Source organism: Peromyscus californicus, unplaced genomic scaffold (genome assembly GCF_007827085.1).
Source record: "Peromyscus californicus insignis strain IS unplaced genomic scaffold, ASM782708v3 Scaffold_11__1_contigs__length_118956290, whole genome shotgun sequence".
Taxonomy (NCBI): Eukaryota; Metazoa; Chordata; class Mammalia; order Rodentia; family Cricetidae; genus Peromyscus; species Peromyscus californicus.
This window is the reverse complement of record NW_026294402.1, coordinates 28137752-28165065: the sequence shown is the minus strand read 5'-3', so window position 1 is coordinate 28165065 and position 27314 is coordinate 28137752. Positions and strand designations below refer to the sequence as shown.

Below are 27314 nucleotides of genomic sequence, written 5' to 3'. Positions count from 1 at the left end.
TACAGATCAGTTCCCTTCTGCATAAGGACCACAGACTAGTTGGGTACAAGAAAAGGTAACTCAGACAGACACAGGCTTCAGAAATGTAGTCAGGTGGAAACAGCTTATTGGTGCAATTCAGGAAACATTTACTGGAACTTTGTAAACAGGTACCCTCTGTCCATCTAAAGAGAGAAGTAGCTACAGAAGACCGTGAGTAAAAAACGACAGATTTGAAACTGCTCTGGCCTTTCTAATCCTGAATTAAGCACAGTATAACAGCTATAAGCAAAAGGCAGGACTAAAATTCTGCAAACAGAGGCAAATGCTACTTGAGATTCCATCTGAGCAGAGAATATATCATTATGAAACTAATAAATAAAGCAAGGCTCTGTCTATTCACATACAAGCTCCTCTTTGTGACGGCTGCATGGCCTAAGGATGCTAAGTATTTGGAGAAACACTCCCCGTACGCAAAGGTAAAGGAATCAATACCCTGACCAGGGATGAAGAACTAGTCTGTCTCTCAATGAGCTCCGTGCTGATGGGGCTGACCTGTCTTCCCCCATAGCCACTCTGAACAGTATGCCCTGACACAGAAACTAGTCAAAAATAAATAACTTTTAAGGGGAAAGATAGAAGTTACTTGTTGTATAGAGAACGAAGGAAATTATCCCCACCCTCCTTACAAAGTAGAAAATTCAACTTCCACTGCCTTCCATCTGCCAGTCAACACCTTTCATCATCTAGACTGGAAACAATGGAATTCACGGCAGCACCAGTGACGAAGGGGATAAAATGGCAGAAGCTAGAGGGTCGGGGCTTGATGGTCCCATCAGAAACCAAGGTTAGACTGCCTGAAAATCACTGAAACACAGAATCCTGGTTCTCCTTCACCTTCTGAGGTCAAAGTGACTGGAACCTGCAAGCTTCTTCCATAGGATACACATCTGGATGGCCATGCCTGAGGACGCACTTTCACCAAGCTGTCCAGGGCACTCAGGTGACATTTCAACTCAGAGGAGTCTTTCAGGGATGGCAGGGAACCCCTGTACTCCCCGAACCTCCAAAGCATCAGCCAGCCCTGCCTTCTATGGTTTAATTTCCAGAGTTGACGAAAATAACACAATGTGTTTTTTTTGCTTCAGGTACAAAAAGCCTGCGACATCTCACCAGTGTCTAAGTTTCTAAAGTGTGGCCTTAGAAAATGCATGTGCTTCTATGAACATCACTTTCTCCATCTGAAAAATAATGGAATAAATAATATTTCCCCTGGAGTGAGCGTGACTCAAGTGCTTCAGTGTGTGAATGCTGTAGACAGACAAAGCACACTCGATACACATTTCACAAACTCCCTACAACAGTTAGCTAACAAGAATCTACCATCAGCATAAGCTCCTGGAATGCCGTCACAGCTACAGTTTTCATCCCGTCTATAATTACGCTGTCACGTGCGCCAATGGGAATGAGCCACCATATTCTGAAACAGGGAGATCCTTTCCTGGAAAATCCTGGCAGCCACTAACCCACTCTTGCTTTTGCAGAAACTGTGGTGGGGCCCTGAGCAAGCTGGGTTTGAGGAAGTTGATCACGGCTGCTTTGTCTCTTAGAGAGAGAAGATGTCCCTACAGGGTGGTCTGGCCTCTTTAAGAGGAGGGAAAATGCTACATGGACAAAAAAAAAAAAAAAAAAAAAAAATACAGCAACACAAACCAAGCAAAAATGCCTGGAATGTAAGCTCTGCCAACCAAGTAAATAAATAAAATGTGAGATGCTTTATAATAACTGGACAAGACGCATTTCTCAACCCAGCAAGATGCAAAAAAACTTTTACTTTTCCTCCAACTCTGCAATGTCCCCAATGTCCTTGGACTTGGTAGATTTCCTGCTCTGAGGTATCACTGACAGGCTCCATGACCCAAAGGAATATACCACCCTTTAGACCTTGCACAGTGACAGTCGGGCCTCCCAGACACTCTGAAAGTGAACTGCTCACCAACCTTGCTGTCTAGAACTCAGAATACAGCCCACGCATGTGAGATTTCAGGCCAGGAGATCTTTTTCTCTGCTCTACTTTCTTCCCCAAGTGGTAGATTTGGGGCACATATATAAACCAGCCTCCAGATTCCCTACCAAACCTTCCAAGGTCTTCTGAAAGTTCTACACGAATCCAGGTCTTTGTTGACTTGCTTTTTCATTAACTGCTCAACAGACTCTGTTACCGGTTCGGCACTGAGTTAAGATTTTCCACATATTCGGGTTTCATCTTCATCCAAGGATTATTACACCCATTTCATACATACAGGAGCTGGAACACAGGGAGATTAAGTAGTCTGCCCAGAGTCACACAGCTCCTAACTGGGGATTCACACCCAGACAAGCTGGCTCCATAGTCCCTGTCTAAACCACTGGGCTATTTAGTCACTACCAGAGTGTGGTAAGAGGGGATCTAGAAACACGGTGAGCAAGTGATCCCAGCAGCCGGGCAGCTCTCCCCTTTCTTCTCGCTTACAGGGACACAAAGACTGTTCAAACTAAGAAAGGACAGTGCTTCCTCCTATCTTGAAGGACAACAGTCCCCAGGAGATGACATCCTCTGTCAATGTGAAATGGAAGTAAGGACTGAACCTTTTAAGTCTCATAAACGGGCAAACGGCCAGGATGAAAACTGTTCCTCTATGGCCGCTGTCTTCACCTCACCATGGAGGTGGAGTGGAATGGGAGGGAGGCGAATAATGGAGTAGCATTTGCTCCCACACCCTGCCTGCACAGCCTCATCCCCTGCTCAGAAAGGAACCGGGAACAAGTTAATGCTACCTTTGGTTTAAACCTACATGTGGCCTGAGAGAAGTGTACAATGAAATAGTATGCCCCACTTGACACTTACAGGGGAAACTGAATGCCAGTGTTATTTGAAAGTATATATTAATTTGCCACTTGATGCAGTCCAAATCCTGTCAGCCCTCAATATAAAACCAAAGTGAATAAAGGTTCTTGGTCAAGTCCTGACCACAGACAGGCTGACAAAGGTTCCAGTTCTTCTGGCTCCGATTTGGACCCTCAGACTTCCCACTGTATCTCTTAGAATCTAGGAATCTGTGGAGGGGGCAGAAAGGAAGTTCTGGTTTAAATCTGAGGTAACATCACACTCCACACCAGTTGTCTCCGCACACAAGAAACTGAGCAATACAATGGGAAAAACAAACAAACAAAAAAACCCCATGGTAAACACTAAAGTCACAACAATGGATGCAAAGTCATGCAGCTTAGACACGGGTGTCCTATAGAGTTTGATGGTCCAGGTGAAGCTGTACCTAACATCTTATCCTTCCATTGGTGAGAGCCAGCAGTCCTGGCCAGGGTTTCTTCCATCTTTCCACCTGAAAATGTAAGTCTCCATTGGTGTTTCTCTGCTGAGCTTCCAAAGGTAACTTGGAGTATTACTCACTGTATGAACACCGACAAGTTAGAAACAGGGAATCATCTCTCATCAGCCATCTCTCGTCAGCCACTGGCTCTATGGAGAATTTTGCCTAAGTGTCTTAACATTTTTTTGCCTCTAGTTCCCCATCTGAGGTATGGACATAATATTTACATAAATGTAAATACAACCCAGAAAAAAAAACTTGCTAAAAAAAATAATTATAATGATCAACAAATCCCTGTTCTTCATTTTCTCTAAGAAAGTACCAGGGGAAAAAAAATCTCATCATAGTAAATGGCAGAAGACTCCTCATTTCGCAGACCAAATGAAATTTTGTTGCTTTGTTGCACTGAAGGTCATTTATAAAACCTGGTCATTGGCTTGGAAGCTTTTTTTTTTTATTTTGAGAACGAATTTCACTATATTGCTCAAACTGGTCTTAAATGCACTGTGTAGCCCAGGTTCACTTCCAACTTGCATTCCTGGAACACCTTTTCTGGTCAAAAAAGCCAGTGTAAAGGTACTTCGTCTCATGAATACTGACTGCAATATCAGGCCTGCCCAGATCCATTTTACTGGCGGGACAGCTCAATAAAGTTACTTGCCTACATTTTATTTTTATCAATAACTGAAGTAATAGCATCAAATGCTTTAAAACATCAAATATTTAATATTAAATTACAAAAAAAAATCATGCTCCAGCTGTTTGCTATGATCTGAAACATGTGCTGCATGGGGCCCCTATTCACTGCCCGCAGGGAAGTCCCACTGTAGGTATGTGAGCTGACATAATACACATGATGTTTCCCAGATGCCCACATCTGTCTCTCCCCCATAAACACACACAGCACATATAAACAAGCCATTCTTAAGGAAAGGACCTATTAGTTGAGTTTATATCTTCGCTGGGAACTATCCTTTCTCTTCTGCTATATATGGATTCAATCAATCGTAACACTGAGAACTTCTGGCTCCCTTGAACACTCAAACACAGCCTTCACAGCATCGTTTCTACCTGTAGCTCTAAGTGCCGGAGAAGTCTCCACAGTTCTAGGAGAGGCCTCAGCATGGCTCTGACTGTCATCACACTGTGACAAGACACAAGCCCAGCTTTTGTACAGCGCACTGAATGTCAGAAGACTCTCTGGAGGGGAGGGGACCCAAATGTCCTTATTAACATTTGGAAGCACGTCAGAATGTCAAAACCTCATCCTGGCTTGTATTGAAAGTTTAAGGAAAGGGTTAACATATGCCGTTCATTATGGAAGAGACAAAGGTTGGGGGCAGCAACTAAACCTCCTGATAATTAGACCCAATAGAGGTGTGTGTTGTGACAGCTGATTAGTTCCCAAAATGCATCACCTTCTCCCTGTATCCGTCTCTACCCTTTCGCCTCTGAAGTCACTCTTCTCTGAGGCCAGCTGTAGGCTCCCTAGCCTAAAAGCAGGCAAACTCCCTCTCAAACTGTGCTAGCTTCAGGAATCCTGAAGAGTTGACTCCATCTGTTGAGCGCCAAAATTTCCTTCTAAGACAAAATTTGGTGTCTTTACTATCCCTCTCTTCTTTAAATCCTTTAAGCCGGCTAAATGGAAACCATGAACCAACGACACTAAGTCACATCTGGTGTTGGGATGCTTTCCTTCTCCTAGGACCTTTGGTACCAGAGAACAAAACATGGCAGAATAGAAAGCCAGTAAAGTTAGTAACCTGCATGAACAGGAGGGAATCGGACTTTCTCAGAGCTAAACAGATGAATTTCATTTCTCCTCCCACGACCTCCTCAACCCAGAAAAGAGGAGACTCTACGGGACGTGTGACTGGGGAGCTCAGGATGCAAGAGTGCTGGAAATGTGCTCCAGGGCCAGGCAGTTAGCCAGATACCCTTTCAGCACTCCGCAGGGCCCTCCCATCAAGCTCCAATTCTGGGGAGACACAGAGTTAGGGGGTGACACGAGAGGCAGTGTCGGGCCCCCTTGCTAACGTGAATGAACACTACCAGAAGGTTCTCACTTACGTGGGAAAATTTTAACACCGGAATTAGGGCGCTGGAAATTCTATAAGCTTTTTCCCATTAGTCACAAAAAAAGCAGCTGTGAAAATAAACACACACACACACACACACACACACACACACACACACACACACACACGGGTCTCAGGCCACCAACAGTCCTCCTGGCCTCCGCATCCTTGGCTCCTGAGGGAGCAGCGTACCCCAGAGTGGAAGTGGAGGGGACCCAGAGCTGGGGTGGGGGCCACGCTGTCGCCACTCACCCGGGGAGGGGAAAAGCTCCAGATCCACTTTTTCTGTCTTGATGATGGTGAGAGTCGGCTTGAGATCGACGGCCGCCTTCATGGTGCCGGGAGTTGTGGGGGCCCGGCGGGATGAGAGCAAGTTTGTTGTAACTGTTGTTTTGCTTTTTAATGGGGATTCTGAACCCGGGGCAAGGGGACAGGGCGAAGCCGACTTTCTTCCCTAAAAATCTCAAATTCCCGCGGACTGCCCTGCGGGAAGGTGCGCACCCAGCCGGTCCGCGCAAAGTTGGCACTTGGCGGAGCAGAGAGCGCGCTCGGGTCCCAGCCTCGCCCGCGCCTCGCCCGCTTGCTCCTCGGTCCCGGGCGCTTGCACGGCTGGCCGGCGCTGGCGCTGTGCAGCTCGCCTCCGCTTTAGGGCGTTCCTCACCCGAGCCCAGGCCCAGGGTCCCAGCGTCTGCACTGCCCACTCCGCGGGCCGGCGGGGGCGGGCCGGCGGGGGCGGGGCCTATCGCCCGCAGCCAATCACCGCCCGTCTCCCAAAAGCGAAAGGAAGGGCGGGCGCGCCGGGCCCCGCAGCGCAGCCCCAGCTCCTCCGCACGCAGGGCGAGGGCCTCGGGCCACCGCTGGCGAGGAAGGCTGGCGCGGGTCGCTGGCGTGCAGGGGCTGCTGCCACGGTCTCGGGGAAAGTCCGTCTGATTCTGCACGCATTCTTGAGGGCTTGATCACCGCTGCGGCCCGCTCCGGTAGCAGCATAGTTTTCCAAGTGCGTGTAACATCATTCATTCACAAAGCTTGAATGACACACAGGACGTGAGGCTTGCTTGGGTGCGCACCGAGGGGCGCGTGCGGGGGATTCCACAGCGGGTGTTCTGGGAGGGCTCCAGTCGCAACATGACTCAGAATCCCACCCTTGGAATGGTTTAGTGACAAGGGCAGCGTTGGTGAACAGAAACCTTAATCAGTTTCACTAACTCAGAACCAAACCTATCAGAGACCCACCCCAAAACTCAAGCCCCCAAACTCCTGGATTATCCAGGGAGTCCAGAACCCATAACCGAAGTCCTAATCATTCTATTTCTCTAACTGTGTCACCATTGGCCGACGCTTTGTCTTTCAAACTCTGCTCTAATTAGAAAAATCCAACATCCTTTTCTACATCACAACATCCACCAGCATTTTGGTGTGAATCTCTAGGGTTCATCACTAGCCCACAGCATCTCACAGTGCACATCCTTGTCATATTTGGGAACTCCCAACACTCCAGATAAAAAGACAAGCCAGGATAATCCATAATTTGCTACTGATAATTAGCTATCATACATCAAGATAGGTGGTACTCATTACCAAATCATCCAGGACATGGTAGTGCATGTTTAGCTGGAGCAAGGCATTGACATCTACCTTTGATTAAAAGACAACATAAATCTTCCTGAGCAACCTCAGGGAAAGCTATTCTTAGTACTGTTTCCTGATTTCTAAGCATGTGATGAACTCCCACCACTTGCCTGCAACTGTGACTTCTGATCTTGGAAACTTCACACCTGCTAACTTTTATCTAAGCATGTTTTTTTGTTTTGTTGTTTGTTTGTTTGTTTGTTTTGCCCCCTTGGGGCTTCAGCAGTATACAGGGTTCCCAAAGCAAATCAGGGGAAAAAATAGCAATAGAGTGTCAATCTCTGGGTCCTGGTCCAACCTCCAGGCTCCACCCTTCTTTGGTCACCAGAGAAAAATATGTGTATGTGATAATCCTCATGTTTTTTTTTTTTTGAAAGAACAAAGACTGTTGCAGTCCAGCTGTGTTTCTGCAAGGTATGAGAAAACAATACTGGCCTCCAGATGACAAGAACAGACCCTTCGGATCCTGGGAAAAGCTGAGGGAGCCAGCTGAAGAATGAATTGTACATTCACACACCCAAATAAGCAGCAAGGCAAAGAATCTTGAACTGATCCTGCCTTACTATGACATCTGCAGAACTGAACAAATGAATAGTTCCTCTGGGGGATTTCATTTGTTGCTTCAATCTTAATGAAAATGCCGGAGAGTTTTACTCTGTTTGCAAAAGCACCTTTCTCGGAATCACTCCTTCCTCTCCCCTCCCCTAGGTCTTGTCCTTCACTAAACTAGTGTCTAGTTACACTACTGCTTACACACATGCATGTCAGACACTTAAGCCCACCGAGATGCAGCTGTAAACAGTTTCTCCCCTGGCGGCAGTGAGGGGATGTGTTCCTTGTAACCCTTCCACAGAGCCCATCAGTTTGTTGATCTTCCTGTTCCTAACCCCAAGTGCAGAGGCACAAGTGTCCACATCATAAAGTGGGTGGGTTGGGGATGATACTGAGGGCAAATGCTGGCAACATCAGAGGTCCTGTGAAGAGCCCTGGACCGGGTTGAAACTTCCCGGAGGGTGAGAAGCACTGAGAGGGAGCCAGTTAAGATATTTTTACATCTTTGGGACAGTAGTAATCCAACCAGGACAGTAGCTCGCTTAATTAATGTTTGACAAATGGAATTTGTATTCTCTTTATAACACAGGTAGATTTTCCAAAACATTCTTCGGAGTTTAAAAAAACATTACTGCAGTTTACTTATCAAAAAACATATCCTTTGCCCCAAGCCTAGGGCATCACAGACATTCAAAAAATACTTGTTGAGTGAAGAACTATCAGCGTTCTGGTCACTCGGGGCTTCTGCTTTACCACCGCTTGTAAAAATGACCTAGAAGGTGTCAGTAACTGCCCTGGGAGCTGCCCTTTGTTCCCTATGGTAAAATAGAACTCTACCCCGACTTTGCCCACTTCGGTTCACAAGTGTTTCAGTTTACCGACCAGCCACATACAAGTTCTGCTTTCTTATACCTGAGCACACTATTTCAAGACTGATAGTTTTTAAGGCACTTGGGGGGCCGGTAAGTAATGTGTTTTTTAAGGTTGGCTTCCTACTGGGGAGAAAACAGATTTGTATCTTTAAAAGTCCTTAGACCCTAGCTAATTACATCTGATCAAGGATTGGAACTCTGGAGAATAGGGCTATCAAGTCCAAAAAGGCATGAATGGCATCGAGACAGAAGTCACCTTTATACAGGAATCTCCTCACCACAGGAGCATATAACAAAAAAAAATAATAATTTCCCCTTGTTCTTCCCTCAGTCCTGCTCCAAACTCAGTAAGTATATAAAAATGCATTTAATTTCAAAGAATTTTGGAAGCTATAACCTTCCTCTGCAGAAATCTGCTAGAATTCTCTACATTCTGAACCTTTAAAAATAGGCCTCACTGAAGGGAGCACAAAAAACATTCAGACCACTAACGACTGATCCCAAGCGAGTTCATGACTCACAGATGCTGACTTACTGGTATAAATGGAAGATTTTTTTTTTTTTTTAAACAAGCTCTCAGGCTCTCAGTTAGCAACCTGTCTAAGCTGCACTTGTGGTCTCCTCTCAGTCTGAGAAAAGCCAACAGGCCCTGTCATACCCTGAAAAACACGTCAGAAACTTCGCTCTGTACCAGTCAGTTTCTATTTAGTGCAAAGCACGGGGTAAGGGAAAAAAAGAAAGGCCCAGGGCTTCAATATCTACTATTAATCAGCAATAAAATGGAGACTTGGAGATAGGGAGGAAATTAAAATAACTGTTAATTAAACTGTAGTTCCAAAAGGCCTTAGGGTCAGTTTAGGAACTAAGCCAGGGACTCAGAAGGTGGTGTGGCTGACTGCAGGCTGGCTCTGTGACCTTACCAAAGCCACTTAACCTTTTGTAGTGTCACAACCTCATCTGTGCTTCAGGGAATAAAACCACCCCTGGATCTTCCTAGCATGTAATACAGACTCATTAGCTATTGTTCGAGGAGTACAATAAACAATGGACCGTAACAGAGCTGCAGTTGCTCAGGGGAAAGGGGGAGGAGGGTGGGGAAGACTTGAGGGCCTATTCGGCCCAGAAAACTCTGTAATAAACAGAGATAGTGAGCAGTATGGATTCAGAAGTGAGATTCAGATTTTTAACTCAACCAACTTAACCTGCTAAATTATCACAGGTAAATCACTTAGCCCTGAAACTCAGGTTCTGGATGTTTGAAGCAGGGAAAATAATAGCACCCACATTTTAAGACTGTCTGTATGATTAAATGAGGCCACGTGTGCAAAGCTTTAGCAGAATATCTAGAGTAGGAAAGTGTTCAATTAACTTAAAATAATTATCATTGTCTTCAGGGTCTGGAGTAAGGGAGAATATGTGAGAAATCACTTTAAATCTTTCTCTTTGGACATCTCTGTGGAGTAGCTTAGACCCTCAGTCAACTGAACTGTTGCCAGAGAGAGTTCAGACAGCTATCGTGTTGAATTTTAAAATCTAATCCCCTTCCATGGTTCTTGAACAGAGAATTACCTAGCCTTGCTTGAGAATTTCCAGCGCTGAGTGAGGAAGAAAAACTGTGTATTTGGATTTGTTCTGCAAGTGAGTGGAAAGGTACTCTTCTAGATCATACTGGAGGCAAAACCTTAGACCTGCATCACCACATGGTCCGAGACAGGAGGCTGTTAGTGACTTCCAAGTGCAGCCCTCCTAGTCAGCGGGGCAGAAAAATGAGCTTGCCCATACCACACAAAGCCCAGTCCCATGTGCATCCGGACAGGTAGGTGACCAGGCACTGTTTCCAGAAATCCAGGAAGATGCTGTGCTGTATTGGGCATGTACATTGCAGAGTAAGCACCCTCATTCCCTGTGGGAGACAGCTTGGCATGGGCTATGAGGAGAAAGGGGGTCTGGCTTGGCTCTATTGCTGTCTGCAGTCTCTTAGGCTATAATTATGAGCCATTCAACTGCATCTGCAGCCCCAACAATGTGGGATGGATTGGCCTAATCCACAGACCAAGCAACATGTTAGAATCCATCAGTTTAGACATCACGTATTCTTCTCACAGCAAATCAGACTTGGCACAGACAGAAAAAGGAGAGGAGCTGCCAATCAAAACGACAGAGCTGGGGGGCCTTCTTCACACCCAGGGTCACTGTGTTTCTCCTTAATCTCACTGAATGTCTTTCTCAGGACTGCTGTTGTTTTCTGGACCAGGAGAATGTAGAATGTGACTGCCCTATAAGCCTGAAGGAATCTTATAATTTGGATCTCAAGTTTAAGTTGTTCTAAATTGGACTAGAAGAAATGGAGGGATGAGGGCATTGGCACAGACGACAGGAGAACCGCGTTCTTGAATAACACGATGGAAGCCCCTAGCAACAGGTTTTTACCCCATGGCAACAGGATTCCATCCTATCCCTGGGGCTCCAGGTGCTTTCATTCTGGCAGAAAGTGCAACCTTTCCCTGATCTTACCCAGGTTTTCTTTTAGGTTATAAAGACAATGCCCAACGTCAAGACCGACTTTTCTGTAGGCATGGCTCGAATTTGACATTCAAATAATTCCACTGTGAAATCTTTCCCCCTCCCCCAGCTCACTTTCAGTTTTTAAACTCGAAGTCAGTCCACCGGAAGGACTTACATGTACCTCTCTGGAGATGAAGGAGCAGAGATGAAGTGATGGATTTATTTATCCGTTCTGTTTTTAGAGTTGGGAGTCAAACAAAGGAAGCAGATAGTGCTAGAAGAAACAGCCCTGCCAGGGGAGATAGTGAAGAAATAGAAGGGGTCTCCTCTGGAAACAATGGAGGGCAGGAGGGAAGTCAGAGTCACGGTGCTTTTCTGTCCTCCTTTTTCTGGGTCTTGAGTCCCCAAGAGTCTATGATGAAATTAGGACCTGAAATGATGAATCCAGGATGTTCAGGAAGCCAACTTAAGCATCTCACATGGCCAACAGCCATGGAACGAGGAGAGGGAGCCCTGAGAGGGAGCCTTATGCCCAAAAAGCCACAGGGACTCAGGGTAGCATTCAGGTGGCAGGATCGTAGGGGGTCACGGAGAATGGCAGGGCTGGTCATGCTCATATGTACGGGATATTTCTCAGGGTTCCTTTTCTCTCAAGGATACTCGCCATAAGAAAGGGTTTCCTTCTTAGAAGCCCTTTCTCCTCCCCAGCAGCCATCCTTCCTGCCTTCAGCAGCCTGAGTGCTTGCTTGGTGTATGTGGAAATATGCATGTCTGTCTCCTCTGTGCTTATTATACCCTATGGCATGGAGCTGAATACAGTTGGAGCTCAATAAATAACCATATTTCATTGAACAGGCAACTTCTTAATGTCTCAAATGTTAATCCTTACAGAAAAAAAAAAGTAAAACTCATTTACTAGTTTTGTTTTGCCTGAAAATGAGACCAAGTTGCCCAACGTTTACATTGAAGAACTAAACAACCCTTTTCGAGCCAAAAAAAAATCCTTCCGACATTTCATTCTAATTTATACGGCTTGCTCTGCTTATCCTTGCGTCCAGCCAGCCACTTAAAAATGTTGGCAAGATCAGTATATTCATTTGCTTTTTCGTCCATGTAGTCACACATGCAGTTGTTTGTGGAGAAGAGCCTTTGGCTCACCACATGGCAAGCTAAGTATTTTATTGTTGGTCTGAACATTTTACACCGCACGCTGCTCATTTCTCAGACTCTGCTTAGAAGCCCTTTCTCAAACTGAATCTTCCGTTTCACTGACCACCATAAAGGCCAGCGATACAGCGGCTGCTGTCCATGTTGTTTGTGAGAAAAGAAAAATGCATGCAATGAACTTAAGTTGCTATGCCTTTAGGAAAAGAGTAATACACAGTTCACAGGGAGCATTGCATTCTCAAATGAATCTGTTTACTATACAGTATCCCTGGGATGAGGAATGAATGGGTGAGTGGGGAGTACAAATGGGAAGATGATGGTGGGGAGGGTTGGCAGGACCGGAAGGGAAAAGACAGGGAAGCCACTGAGCACTGAGCTGCAGGTGCCTGCCAAGCACACGGGGACACGTAAAAGTGCCTAACGTCTCTTGCGGTGATAGAATCATACTTGCTGCATCTTTTGTATCTATGCGTGGGATAATCAAGATGTAATAACAGAAAATCTAGCCATGAAAACCAAAAAAATCCATGGGCTGTGACTGGGATGGTAAACAAACGCTCACTAGTTTTCAGCTTTTTCCAGGACTGAAAAACTCACATGAGTCATACTAGGAACATGGTACTAAGCAGTAAACACATTTTGAGTACATTCCTACAGTCACCCACAGATATTTTGCTTACATTAAGCATCCTTCCTTAAGACCCATTATGGTTTCATAATGAATTAATAGGAATTCCAGCTTTATCGGTCTCAACACTAATAACAGAAGAATGAGAGCACATAGCACTTGCTGAATTCTCATGCTGCTTCAAATCTAGGTGCTCTGTGTGTGTGTGTGTGTGTGTGTGTGTGTGTGTGTGTGTGTGCACGCGCGCGCGTGTGTGTACATTCCTGGAAAGCGTGACTAGAATCTAAGTTCCATGAACACACAGGGACATAATCTGGAAAAACAGTTTTAGGGTGTCCAGTATAACAATGTACGTACTCATATTTGCCATCCCTCCCTGCAAGTATCAGCAAATATGGCACCCCTGTAAGGCTGGCAGATGAAAGTCAGCCTCAAGAAGGCATCTGCCTACTTCTCTGGGCTTGCAGTTCACATTCAATGCTACATTCTGCAGGCTCAAAGAGAGATGTGAAGTCCGGTTTAATCTGCAAGGAACCAGCTGTGCTTCCTCCCCACCATGCCTCAACCTCTCGATGGAACGAGGTGGAGAGCATTGGCAATGACGCACTAAAACTCCGCTCGCCTCGCGGGATCGGCTCCCACACACTAAAACTCCTTCCTCTTTGGAGACAGCGACAATGAAAGAAGGAAAGCCCACACGGATGACATGCAAGGATGCCGTGGACCCCTTCGGGCCTGTGAACCACACGTGTTCACGAGCTTCTGGCTTGAAATGATAACTCAGGAGAGGGGAGGTGGCGAATAGAGAAGAAACCATCTAGAAGGCCCTTCTTAATGGAACCGCTTTTCGAAAAGCCTGTGATCTGAAACACGTGTTCTCCCAGATTGGGAAACCAGCCCAAAAGACTCCTTCACAAAGGGCCTTGGGTGGGAAGCACCCCGAGGGACCCATTGGAAGGGGGAGGAGCACAGCTGGGTGGGGAGCTGGCAGCTGACTGGGAGGAAAGAACAAAAGGCAGGCAGCTCTCATGCGGCAGGTTCCCAGGAGAGATCCCTTTCCAGGAATTAAAAATTCTAAATAATGTTGAGAATTTTTTGAAAAATATCAAAAAGAATGTAGACTTTTCTTTTCTCAGGGAATCCCACAGCTCTGAGAGATCAGATGGGTGGCAACAACTCTTCCACATCCAGGAAAGACCCAGTGCTCACAGAGATGCCTCTATTTTAGAGTTAATAATGCTTCTCCCTTGGAGAACTTTCTTTGAACTGAGTTGTAGAGGTAAGGAGGCTATTACAAAAGGTGCCCTTGCTTCCAAACACTAAGAACACTTGCAGCTTTTTGCCAAGCACAACTCTCAGGCTTTGTCCTCCCTGTGTGGGACATACCATTAAACTCCGAAAACACCTAGGAAGCAATGAAGTAGAGTGGTAAGTGACGAGCCTCAGCAGTGTATAGTCTAGAGCTGGGGTATGAGCTCTGCCACTTACCACCCACTTGTCTTTTGGCCGCAGAAATCCTCAATTCCTTCATCTGTCAATGGAGACGAGAAAAGTACTCCATTCAGAGTTGCGTATGATACAAAGGTGTCGAGTGCGTTATTTATATTGTGTATGATGGAGAATGAGTATTCAATGACTCTTAGCTGCTCTTACCACCTTTAGAAATCAGAATTGATCCTAGAGTGGCAGTATAAACCTACTGACATTTGAAAGATGGAGTAGGGAGGTTCGAAGTCACCTTTGGTGTAACAGTTAATGCTAATTGTTAACAAGACAGAATCTAGAATTACCAGGGAGATGGGCCTCTGAGCACACCTTTGGGAAACCATCTAGATTTCATTCATAGGGATGGGAGAATCCATCCACTGTGGGCGGGAGGTGGTGCCATTCCCTGGCAGGGTTCCTGGACTGCATAGGAGCTGAGCTGCAGCAAGCATTCTTCACCCCTGCTCCCTGAGCAGTGGGTGCCATGTGAGCAGCTGACTTAATTTCCCGCTGCCTTCCCTTGCCCAGCATGACAAACTATGCCTTGAACTATGAAGAAAAAAAAGCAAACCTTTGCACCCTTAAGTTGCCTTTATCACACAAACAGGAAAAGAATCTAAGACACTGGGTTACATGGAAAGTCTGAAGACTGCTTGGGCTACATTGAGACCCTGTCTCACCCCACCCAACCCACCCCACTCGGCTCGACCCACACCAGATTTGTGACTTTTGATGTAGTGAGCACAAACTTTTCAAGAATGTTAATCCAAACCACTGAACATTGTTTTCTTCACAAGCAGATTAGACACTGGCATCCCTCTTGGTGTGAGCCATTAACATCAGACACAGGGATAAAGATAATGCTAAGCAAGTAAATCACACAAATCCTTGATACCATTCCCTCATAGATGAAAAGGGATCGATTCCCATTATGGAGATGTGAGACACTGCCGAGGAAATTCTAGTCACATGCTCATGGCAGACCTACCAATCAAGAGCGAAAACGAGTTCATAACCCTCCGAGCTTCCTCCAAAACTGGGTCCTCTTCTCTCGGGTAGAAGATTTGATGCTATGATTTTGTACAACTTGAAGGACACCGTATTTTCTTAAAGCAGCTGGCCCCACCTTTTATTCAACTTCCCATTTGTGCGGGAATTCATCAAAACCCATCTCTAACTCATGTCGGTGACAGAATTATGGGTTGATATAGCAACCCTAAAAGCTGGACTTGCCATCTGGATGCGAGATGACATTTTACTTGCTGGAGCTGGTCACCTGTATAGACTAGTTACCCCAAAGAATCTTAGGAAATGTTACGATACTCTACTCTTTGGGCTGCCATTCTGAACCATCACTGCTCCAAGAACTCCCTCGAGCAACACAGATTTTCTATTGAGGGGGCTTCAGCTACATAATTTGCATTTGGGCACTACCCCTGCCTGGCGCCTTGCCAACAAAGCTGGCGGTACGGGACTGGCATCATCATCTAACTTGCCCACTCCATCTTGGCAAGACCAATGCCTTATTGTTGGGAAAGCAGAGTTAATTGGTATTTCTGGGGGTGTTTGGTTAACTCATCCCACCTTAGCTCCAAGTTGGTAAACGTGTAGCTTTGCCCTCTCCAAAAGCCACAGTAAATAAACGACGGGGAAACACTCCAAAAGGCACATGGCGGGGTCCTCTGGCTTGCCTTTTCTTTCCTCTCTTTTTCTTTCCAGTGACTTTGGGGAGGTTTGGGCACTGATCCTGCACACACAATACACTTCTTGTTCTTCTTTTCTCTGCAGAGCAGCCGTGAATAGCTCTGTCTAAAATTATAAGTAGGGGCAGCCCCAGGCTGCAAGAGATCAGAGCTCTCATGCTGGGCTTCAACAAAGACCCTGCTCTTTCCCAACAATTAGCCCCGCAAAAAAGGACATCTATCTCCCTCTATTAAACCCACCACGTGCCTTCAAGTCAGCCCATTGTAAAGCTAATTAAATAACACGCCTCTCTCCCCATGCAGGTCTCCTGATTAGCTTCTCTCAGCCAGAAACTTCTGCAAAGAGCCTAGAGATAGACAATCCAATCTTCTGCTTCTCAGAAGCCCCAACCCCCACATGACCAAGTAGCTATAGCCCTAGAAAAGCCACACTTATCAATACCAAAGAATTCATTCATATCGCTCACAGCTCACACTCTAGCATTCCCAGCCTGACAGCATAGACCAAACTGGCATTCTTTTGAAAACAACCTATTCAGGAAGGCAAAAGTTTCTAGTACATTGTGGTTTCGGGGGAGCATCTACCCACATCTCAGCCACCTGGGTGAAGCATTGGTGAAAGACTTTGACAGGGCCAAAGGGAGATGCACTCAAGGAGCCTTTAGCGGCTGTGCCTTTGTGCTGGGAGGCCTCGAACCTATGTAAAAGGCAAGCACAGCCTTCCAGGGAAGGCCTTACATACACAGGAAAGCTGGGATACAAACGCATGTTCCCACCAGGTCTTGTTAAACATCGTGTAGAAATAACGAAGCACTCTGAAACTGCCTACAGCCAGGCAGGTCAGATCCAAGCCGAGGCCCAGTTTCACCCTGTCTTCCGCTCCGTCTCATTTCTCCCTTTTTCCCTTTTCCCGTGCTCTCTAGCTAGCAACCCTGGACTTTTTGGAATCTAGGATTATACACTTTTATGCACTTTGTTGTTTCCTTTTCTGGGATCTCAGGACAGGCAGCCTTCAAATGTGTCCATGCAGGCTTCTGATGGAGCAATTGTTACCTTTACTGAAGATAATCTGAGCCCCCGCCCCTCCCAACTGAAGGAATCACATTCGACACAAATTTTAATTTCCAGCTTAAAACACAATGACTTGGACATAGCAAATGCCTAATAAAGGTTGGGAAAATGCATAACTTAATAAGGAAATAACTAAGGAATGAATGAAACTATTTTAGGTTGAATATGGTCTGAGGTGGCTATTTCAAACTTTACTACTGATTCAACATCACTACAGTTAGTCCTTATGCTGGGAAAAGAGAACTGGTATTTTATAAGCATGGGTCTCCCTACTTTGTTAAGTTTCAAACCCAGGACAAATGGCTGAAGGGCGCCTTATTTACATATCAAAGCAGACCTGACCTCCAGGTTCTCCCAGCATCCCTCAGTCCCTGCCTGTTACAGGGTATGGCTGGCATTCCTGCCCTCTTCCCTGAACTCTCCAGCCCAAGGGCTGGGCTGCCCTTCCCCCAGATGCTCTTCTCTGTATAGTCCAGACATTTTGGTTACTCGCCTCTTTGCCTTTTGGCCTCCTGGCTGCTGCACCTGGTTCCCCCATCTCCCCTCTCCGTTCCCCTCCCCTTCTCTCCACATGGCCAGGCTCAGTCTGGTCATGTCCACTCTGGATTCTCCCAGATATTCCTGCCTCTGACTATGCTCTCCCACATATCTACAGTAAAATCTGCTCTCCACCATACCTCGGGGCGGTTATGTCCTTTCCTTTCCTTTTTATTTCTTTTTTTCATTCATATTTGAAATTATCAGCACTCATTCTGTCTCTGTCTCTGTCTATCTGTCTCTCTCTCTCTCTCTCTCTCTCTCTCTCTCTCTCTCTCTCTCTCTGTGTGTGTGTGTGTGTGTGTGTGTGTGTGTGTGTGTGTGTGTGTGTGTGTATCTGTCTGTCTGTCTCTGTGTCTCCCTTCCCCCATATTCAGTTTCTCAAATAAAAACAGGAAGGAGCCGGGCGGTGGTGGCGCACGCCTTTAATCCCAGCACTCGGGAGGCAGAGCCAGGCGGATCTCTGTGAGTTCGAGGCCAGCCTGGGCTACCAAGTGAGTTCCAGGAAAGGCGCAAAGCTACACAGAGAAACCCTGTCTCGAAAAACCAAAAAAAAAAAAAAAAAAAAAAAACAGGAAGGAGACCAGGCTAGCCATTTCCAGTCCTGCCAAATGGCTCTATCACTGGATTTTCCCTGCCAGCTCCTGTGCTTAAAGCTTCTTTCTTGCTTTTGTGGACTCAAGAAAAAAAACTTTCCTTCCAACAGTTTTTAAGAAAAGCCACACCAGGTGTAATCACAACACATGGGAGGCTGAGGTAAGGAGGGCTGCCCAGAGGTTAATGACAGAATCAGAGAGATGTCTCAGTAGCTGAGGGCACTTGCTGACAAGGCCCATGACCTGAGTGTGATTCCAAGATCCCACACAGGGAAAAGACAGAACCAACTTCTCCAAGTTGTCTTCTGGCCTCCACCCACTCACTGTGGCACATGTGTACCCCCCCCCACACACACATACTAAATAATGAGAGAGAGAGAGAGAGAACAGCGTGAACATGGAGTGAGACATCTCAAAACAGAAGAAAAAGAAGGAGGAGGAGAAGAGGAAGGAAGAGAGGAGAAGGGAAGGAGGAGGGGAGGAGGAGGAGGACTACTCATTCATCCTCTCAGATGTCCCACACAAGTGACCAGATGAATACTTTATAAAGCAACCCCATATACTATATAAGTCTCCCAAGAAATAGTAATGGGCCTCAAACTCAATAGAAGAGAAAGTAGCCAAACAGTGGTGGCACAAGCCTTTAATCCCAGCACTTAGGAGGCAGAGGTACTCGGATCTCTGTGAGTTCAAGGCCAGCCTGTTCTACAGAGTGAGTTCCAGGACAGCCAGGGCTGTTACATAGAGAAACCCTGTCTAAAAAAAAAAAAAAATAGAAGAGAAAGTAAAGATCTTTGTAAGGTAGATTTTCAAACTGTCAAATCTCTCAAATTCAAAAGCAGCCAAAATAATTGAAGGAGTCTCACCTCTAACGAATGAACTTTGTAGCAGAAGGCACTGTCCGAGGGTCATCGGATGACTTTGGCTCTATGCATGATGCCATGTATAGTCATTTTCTTTGCTTGCTAGCTATAATCAGAGTCTGAGCTCCTGAAGATGCATGGTGTCTAATATTTATGGATGTGTTCGTATAGAAAACCATGAACACGCACATAATAATAGTAAAAGAGTTTGTAACCTCTGACCGAGACTAAGGGAGGAGGTACTGCTATTTGCTTGGCAGTCCTTTGTTCCAGCAAGCTGCTTGTGCACTAAAGCAGAATGCCCACTTTGTGATGAACATAACAGACTGAAAGCTTCAGAGCAGACTCGGGCTGGCAATGAGCTCTTCTATTACCATCCTCTACCACACCAGAGCACCTTCCATCCTCAGAGAGTGCCGTGAGGAAAACTAATCCAAGACCTCTTAGACATGCTGAAACTATGACAAGAAATACAGACAACGAGGCCTGCATTTTCCTATAGATTTGTCTCCTCAAGATAGGCTTGGTGTGAATATAAAACAGCCACTGAGGATCGAGCCTGGAAAAGTCACACCTGCTAATTTATCAAGGCTGCATCAAAGAACCTGTACTACACAAGTGAACTGCTGTTAAAAAGGAACAGCAGGGGTTGGGGATTTAGCTCAGTGGTAGAGCGCTTGCCTAGCAAGCGCAAGGCCCTGGGTTCGGTCCTCAGCTCTGGAAAAAAAAAAAAAAAAAAAGACAAAACAAAAAAGAAAAAAAAAAAGGAACAGCAGAGATCATGCTTAAATGAGAATTGTTATAAATGAATATAAATATGAGTGCCATTGTATTAATAAAAACAAAATAACATGTGCATGTAACCAATGAGTTTTAATCAAAGGGTCTGGAACTTCAGAAGAAATACATAGTGCAAAGGTGAGCTGTCAGAGTTATTGGACACAAGAATTAAGTACATCCGATAAACACAGTATCACATAAGGTGTTGGAGACTAGCATTTGCTATGTGAGCTAGAAATACCTGTTTTCTGAAAATAGCTGAAGTTTTGAGCAATGTTAAAAGGCATATCAGACAAATCAAGACACACAAGACACCTCTCATTAGGAGGAAGAAGTGCTCAGAATTTGCTAGAAAGAACAATGGGCTGACAGTTCTTGTCAGTACATTCTGGTTAGCAGATTATTTAAGCAATGCTTCAGATTAAGCTGGCCGTATAATTCCACAAACAGGATCCCTAACTAGGAAATACTCATTTCGCGCTATGTTCAGAGTTTGGATCGTGCTAAAGACTTTATGGATCAAACCTCAATACTAAATACGAATAAGGCATCTTGCCTTTCCTTTGATTGAAGTCACAGTGATGGAGCCTGGTCTAACACGGAAGCTCAGAGAGAATTTCCATCCACGTCACTGCACAGCATCTCTGAGATACCCAAGAGGAGAAACATCCTGGGCTCTCCATATGTAGCATTTATCAGGGTGAGACACGCTTTCCTATCTTTTGTATCAACTCTGATCCAAGAAAGCTGTGCAAAATACTGAAGACACATATTAGCTCAACTGTTTCAACTGTCCCTATGTCTCATCTACCCACTCCAAGACCTTTCACTGTGATTTTCTCCTGTCATGATATGCCATCATTCTGTGGATTTCTGTTACATATTTTTCACTTTCCTGCCACAAGCCAACTGAGTCATCATTCTCCCACCAATAAAAAGTATATAGGGGAGGGAAGACGGCTTGGGGCGGCAGATGAGGAGCTTATTAACCCACAATTCCTACCCATCCTTTCCTAGGAATAAGTGGAGTTGTCCTTGGGAGGTGGAACCAGTGAAGTTCCAAGTGATGTATCTGCCTCAGCTGGAGAATAAAGCAGGGGAGGAATGAAATCCCAGCTGCAGATTAAGGGAAGCAGAGTGAGGACTCAGATCCCTTCCCATGGGAACTGGGGGGCGAGGGAAAATGACACGGGTTCAACCTCTGCATCCAGGGTTGGCCATCTATTGTGCATCTCCTAAAGCCAGATAGAGCAAGAAAACACTGGCAAGCTTTGCACACAGGAGTAGCTGGCCACGAAACTTGTACTACTAGTTGTTTTGTTTTCTTTTACATGGTTTTGGGGACACAGTAGTTCATGTGTTCCAACAGAAATTTCATAGTAACCGAAACTGGAATTAAAAACATACAACCACGGTATCCTGGGAGATGCTTCACTGTTGTGATGCTACACATTCCAATTCTCCACCAAAGCCAGGTTATCTGCAAGGAAGAAAGAGGGTGGGGAAACAACATGGGAAAGGGACTTGGGGAGCAATTTCAAGTTTGCTTCATGTGGACAACTTCAATAAAAGAGACATTTCCACTTTCCTTAGACTCAGGGTTTATTCCTTCAAATGCCCAGATTAAATATACTAGCTGTATTAATCTTCTTGTCTGTGATTAACTTGTAGGTCCAGGATGTTTATCAGATAACTGTTGGTGACTTTCTTTAAATTTTATCAAGGACAAACCAAGAAAATTAAAGCAATGTCAATACGTTTGTATATACCATACGGAACTGCCTTCAATAAGATTTATTGACTGATTCATAAAAAAATACAAAGAAATTATACTTCAACAGTCGGCTGGCTTTGTTGACTTCAAAGAAACTGAAGGAGCTTTGAGATGAAATACTGTGTGTTTGGGTTTCACTGTAACACACAGGAGGTGAGCGGAGGGCACCAATTTAGAGATGTGGGAACGGATAACCATGTACATAGCCAGACTTGCATGTTGTAACTTCCTCACAAATCCCTCCTTCCATGTCCTTTATGATGCTTTTTCATTTACTGTGATTCTCCATCACTCACCACTAGGTTATGGAGAATGAGGCTGACCTGAGCCCCAGCTTAGAGTGTGACATTTAAAGTCAGGGTAATTTATGAAAAATTACTTCAACTATGTAAAAATCAACTTACTCAGCTGTAAAATGAAATTAATTATAACTCACAGGATTTGGGGTAAAATTCAAATAGGGTAGTATATGTAAAATTTTAACTATGTCTGGTTTGATGTAAATAATAGATGATAGGTTGCTTTTTTTTCTTTCAAGCTACATAACAAACATACCTACACACACAGCTTTGAACTCAAGTATACTGATACCCTAAAAATATTCATCTATCAGAAAGAGCAGTCTTTAGAGCCACTCAATTCAAATAATAAAAATGTGTGCCCTAAATCAAGAAAACAGTTCATAAATGTAGGTGGGCTATGTATTTAAAATCTCTGTGCACACGAATAGCCCAGGAATGGGGAAATGATAGTATAAAATAAACAGATTAAGTGTATGCTTCCAAAAAAAATCCAATCATTTATTTCACATGGCACACTGCAACTAATTCAAAATATTAAGAGATTTAAATGGAGGAACTAAATCAGCACAACTCTGCAGGGACAATAGAAATAACCAATTAACCTCACAACTTTTCACAACACACATGAATAGATGGATTGGGTTATATCAAAACTAAAATTCTTTTTTGTTGTGTGTCACAAGACATAACATCAGGAAAGACAAAGGGTGACTGACATTATGGGAAGAGACACTTGCAAATTATGTTGCCAGTAAAAGACTTACATCTAGGTTACTACATCGAGAACTCCTAAAATTCAACATTCCAAAAGATAACCCAGTAGAAAAGCAAATCAAGGATTTGAATAGACAGTTCTTCACAAAAGCTACACAAGTGTCCAATAAGCACATTTAAATATGCTCTGTGTTATTAATCTTAAGGAAATACAAAGCAAACCCACAAGGAAATACTGCTTCACACTCACTAGGAAAGGTATAATCCAAAAGACAGATGAAAACAGATATTGTTGAGAATACAGGGAAGGTGGAATGCTCACATACACCTGATGGGAATGGAAAATGGGCAGCCAATATAGCTAATAGTTTGTCCACCCCATAAATAGTTAAACAGAGATGACTGAGAAATTCTTCCCCAGGTCTATACCCAAGAGAGATGAAAACATATTCATGCAAAAATTTGCACATGAATGTTCACAGTAGTATTATTTATGGTAGCCACAAAGTGGAAACTACCGAAATGTCCACCAAAGAATGGGCAAATAAAATGTAGCACAGCCATTTAAAAGAAATGTTAATGATTAAAAAGGAATGGAATACTGATTCATCCTGTAACATGGATAAACTTTTAGACATTATGTTAAGGGAAAGAAGCCAGTCACGAAGGGCCACATTGTATGCCTACATTTATGAGTACTCAAGAATAGACTCACAAAGACAGATATCAAAGCAGTTACTACTGGCCAAGAGTGGAAAAGATGAGGAACACTGGCTGTTAATGACCTAGAATGTCTTTTTAAAAGCACAAAAGTGTTCTAAAGTTCAATTATGAATGTCAGTTGCACACTACTATAGCTATATTTAAAAAAATACTCTTAAAACAGGCATTTTAGGGCTGGAGAGATGGCTCAGTGGTGGTTAAGAGCACTGGTTGTCCTTCAAGAGGACCTGGGTTCAATTCCCAGCACCCACATGGCAGCTTATAACTGCCTGCCACTCCAGTCAGGGGTTCTAACATCTTCACACAGTCATAATGCAGGCAAAACATGAATGCACATGAAATAAAAATAATAAATAAATTATTTTTTAAAACATGCATTTTAAAGGAGTTAATTGTATAGTACATATCACTCAGTAAGCTTATTTCAACTGATTATTTGACAAATAAAACAACTTCAGTTTTCCAGAGGCAAAAGCAAGAGAAATAAAAAGAGAAAGAATTTCTCATCATCTATAAAAACCTTCCCAGTGGGGTCTATGAACATCATCTTAAGACCATTTACTTAACCAAAGTTCAGTGGAAAAAAAGTCTAACATTTCCATGACCTTCTTTTCTAAACTTCCTAAGTGGCTTAGAGAGAGGCTGCCTGGGGAACTCCAAATGGAACCTAAAAATATTATCTTCTGGCTTTGTAAACATAAGGAACACTAATGAAGTGAGGGGCAGCAGACCCAGGAATGGACTATCTCATTCAGGTTGGGAGGCAGGGTGTGGGGGTTGGGGAGACTGAGCACATCCTTGAAGGCAGGCAAAAGGGCCGGGGTGGGGCGGGGGCGCAGACTAGGCCAGGGCGGTGAAAATCAACACAGGGTAGGAAGAAAAGAATAACAATGGTCTAGGATACATAAAGCAGAGCCCTGGTGACCACTATTCTAAACACCACTAAAACAAGCCCTTCGAGAGCCAGACTGTCCAAGTTTGGAGGGGTGACTGCTCCACAGACCCTCCCTGGACCCTCACTCACATTTCACTTGGAGGCTCCACTGAGAGTCATAGGGTGCTGGTCCTCCCTTCCACAGCATAAACATTGCTCCGTCATTCCCTCCTCTCTAGAGATCATGAGACACTGCCCAGTGGGCTTATGTCTGCCTGAGCTCCCTATCAGGTCATATCAAAGACCCTGAGGTCTTTCAAGAGAATCACTTCACTCTGTAGCCCCCTCATCTTAGGACAAATCCATGCGAATATGCATGGATGGAGAAGGGGTTCTCCCAGCTCCTCCTTCTACTGGACTCCCCACAAGGAAGTTGGTAAATTCCTCCTTAAGCTTGAACCAGTTTTCTGCAACTAAGAAAAAGAGCCGGAACTGACACACAGGTTTAAATAGGAAGGAGAGAGTCAGTACCTGCCCGTTTTCTAATGGTGAATTCACCAAGAAAAAACAGTAGATTAGAGATTAGAACATTGAGGCAGAGAACAAGCAACAAGACTGGCTGTGACCCAGGGGCCTGTGTGTAATCCAGGTGATTATTCTCAGGAAAACACCTCCATGTGTTAAAACTCAGATGGATGACTAGATTACTTTTACTACTATTCTTGAATTTGTAAATCATCTTCCAAAAGATGTGTTGTTTTCCTTCTTTTTTTAAATTTAATTTAATTTTACATATCAGCCACGAATTCCCTTGTTCTCCCCCCCTCCCGCCCCCCCTTCCCCCCCAGCCCATCCCCCATTCCCATCTCCTCCACAGCAACCCCCTGAGGATTGAGTTCAACCTGGTAGATTCAGTCCAGGCAGGTCCAGTCCCCTCCTCCCAGGCTGAGCCAAGTGTCCCTGTATAAGCCCCAGGTTCCAAACAGCCAGCTCATGCACTGAGGACCAGACCCAGTCCCACTGCCTGGATGCCTCCCAAACAGATCAAGCCAATCAACTGTCTCACTTATCCAGAGGGCCTGATGTAGTTGGGGACTCCTCAGCTATTGGTTCATAGTTCATGTGTTTCCATTCATTTGGCTATTTGTCCCTGTGCTTTTTCCAACCTTGGTCTCAACAATTCTTGCTCATTCAAACCCACCTCTTTCTCGCCAATTGGACTCCTGGAGCTCCACTTGGGGCCTGGCCGTGGATCTCTGCATCCAGATCCCTCAGTCGTTGGATGAGGTTTCTAGCACGACAATTAGGGTGTTTGGCCATCCCATCACCAGAGTAGGTCAGTTCGGGCTGTCTCTCGACCATTGCCAGCAGTCTGTTGTGGGGGTATCTTTGTGGATTTCTGTGGGCCTCTCTAGCACTTGCTTCTTCCTATTCTCATGTGCTCTTCATTTATCATGGTCTCTTATTTCTTGTTCTCCCTCTCTGTTCTTGATCCAGCTGGGATCTCCTGCTCCCCTAAGCTCTCTTTCCCTCGACCCTTGCCCTTCATTCCCCCCACTCATGTCCAGGTTGTTCATGTAGATCTTATCCATTTCTCTGTCATTGGGTGATCCCTGTGTCTTTCTTGGGGTCCTGTTTTCCAGGTAGCCTCCCTGGTGATGTGAGTAGTAGTCTAGTCATCCTTGTTCCACATCTAGTATCCTCCTATGAGTGAGTACATACCATGTTTGTCTTTCTGAGTCTGGGTTACCTCACTCAGGATGATTTTTTCTAGATCCATCCATTTGCCTGCAAACCTCATGATGTCATTTTTCTCTGCTGAGTAGTATTCCATTGTGTATATGTACCACATTTTATTTATCCATTCTTCAGTTGAAGGGCATCTAGGTTGTTTCCAGGTTCTGGCTATTACAAACAATGTTGATATGAACATAGCTGAGCAAGTGCCCTTGTGGTATGATTGAGTATTCCTTGGGTACATGCCCAAGAGTGGTATAGCTGGATCTTGGCGTTGTTTTCATAGTGACTACTTTCAAAAGGGAACCATACATGACGCATGTGGGTGTGAAAACTAATAAGCCACAGCCAGGCAGAGGACAAAGATGGTGTTAGAAACAACCAACGAGCATGGGCTCTCCCTACTCTTGCCTTCCAAACTTCTGCTTGGGTTATAGAGATGGGGAAAGTATTGTCCCCCATCTGCCCACTCTTCTGTGGAGACTGGACTTCCCATCTGGAAGGCCCACAAGGAGTAATTGACCAACGGTAGAAGAGGCGCAGAACCCCATAGCAAGCCATTCTACTCTAGCTCCAGACTTACCAGGTCATTTCTATAATCAACACAACTAGCCCGTGTTTCCTTCTTACCTTGGAAGCAGAATAAAAAGAGCAATTTGGACTCCGTGGCTTTCCTTTGTACCTGACCTGTTCTTTGCACTTGAGTTTCCTAACACACCCCATCAAATTCCCTTTTAAAAGTTTACATCTTGCCAGGCGGTGGTGGCGCACGCCTTTAATCCCAGCACTTGGGAGGCAGAGCCAGGCGGATCTCTGTGAGTTCGAGGCCAGCCTGGGCTACCAAGTGAGTTCCAGGAAAGGCGCAAAGCTACACAGAGAAACCCTGTCTCAAAAAACCAAAAAAAAAAAAAAAAGTTTACAACTTATGTAATAGAACCAGATAGATAATACTAAAAACTTATTTCAACTCCCACTGAAATATCCTTTTGAAAAAAAATGATATTCTTAAAAAATATTTGAGAGGAAGTAACTCATAAACTCCTTTAATAGGTAATTTCAAAATTCCACTTCCTCTGATCTAATGTAAATCTTTCCCCCCCCCTTTAATACCATCTTTTCCCAATGCTATCTTAAGAAGAATTAGACTTATAGTTAACCTTAATTGATTTTGCTCAGTTCCAACTCACTGACTACTTGAGCTCAATTTCTGGCAAAGGCAGTAAAAATTTTTAAACCTGGAAAGATAAACAAAGGAAGCTCTGTGAATATTTGGTATCTTATTCTGTTTGTGTTGTAACAAAATCCTGGAAGCCAGCTAAGTAGTAAAGGAAAGAGGTTTATACAGTAGACAGTACCAGAGCTGAAAGGGCGGCCACC

At 44.7% G+C, this 27314-nt stretch overlaps 1 protein-coding gene across 2 annotated transcripts in view; it reads right to left on the bottom strand.

The window, feature by feature from the left end:
* The window catches only part of Ets1 (ETS proto-oncogene 1, transcription factor), a 128878-nt gene that overhangs the window by 58859 nt on the left and 42705 nt on the right, over positions 1-27314 (bottom strand). Inside the window, exon 1 of one of the 2 annotated variants that reach the window (XM_052756016.1) lies at positions 5678-6098. The exons of the other annotated variant lie outside the window; for it this stretch is intronic. Coding sequence (XP_052611976.1) covers positions 5678-5759 — 82 coding nt within the window. The 5' untranslated portion in view covers positions 5760-6098. Of the gene's footprint in view, positions 1-5677; positions 6099-27314 lie in introns of those variants that run through there. 2 annotated transcript variants of the gene reach the window in all.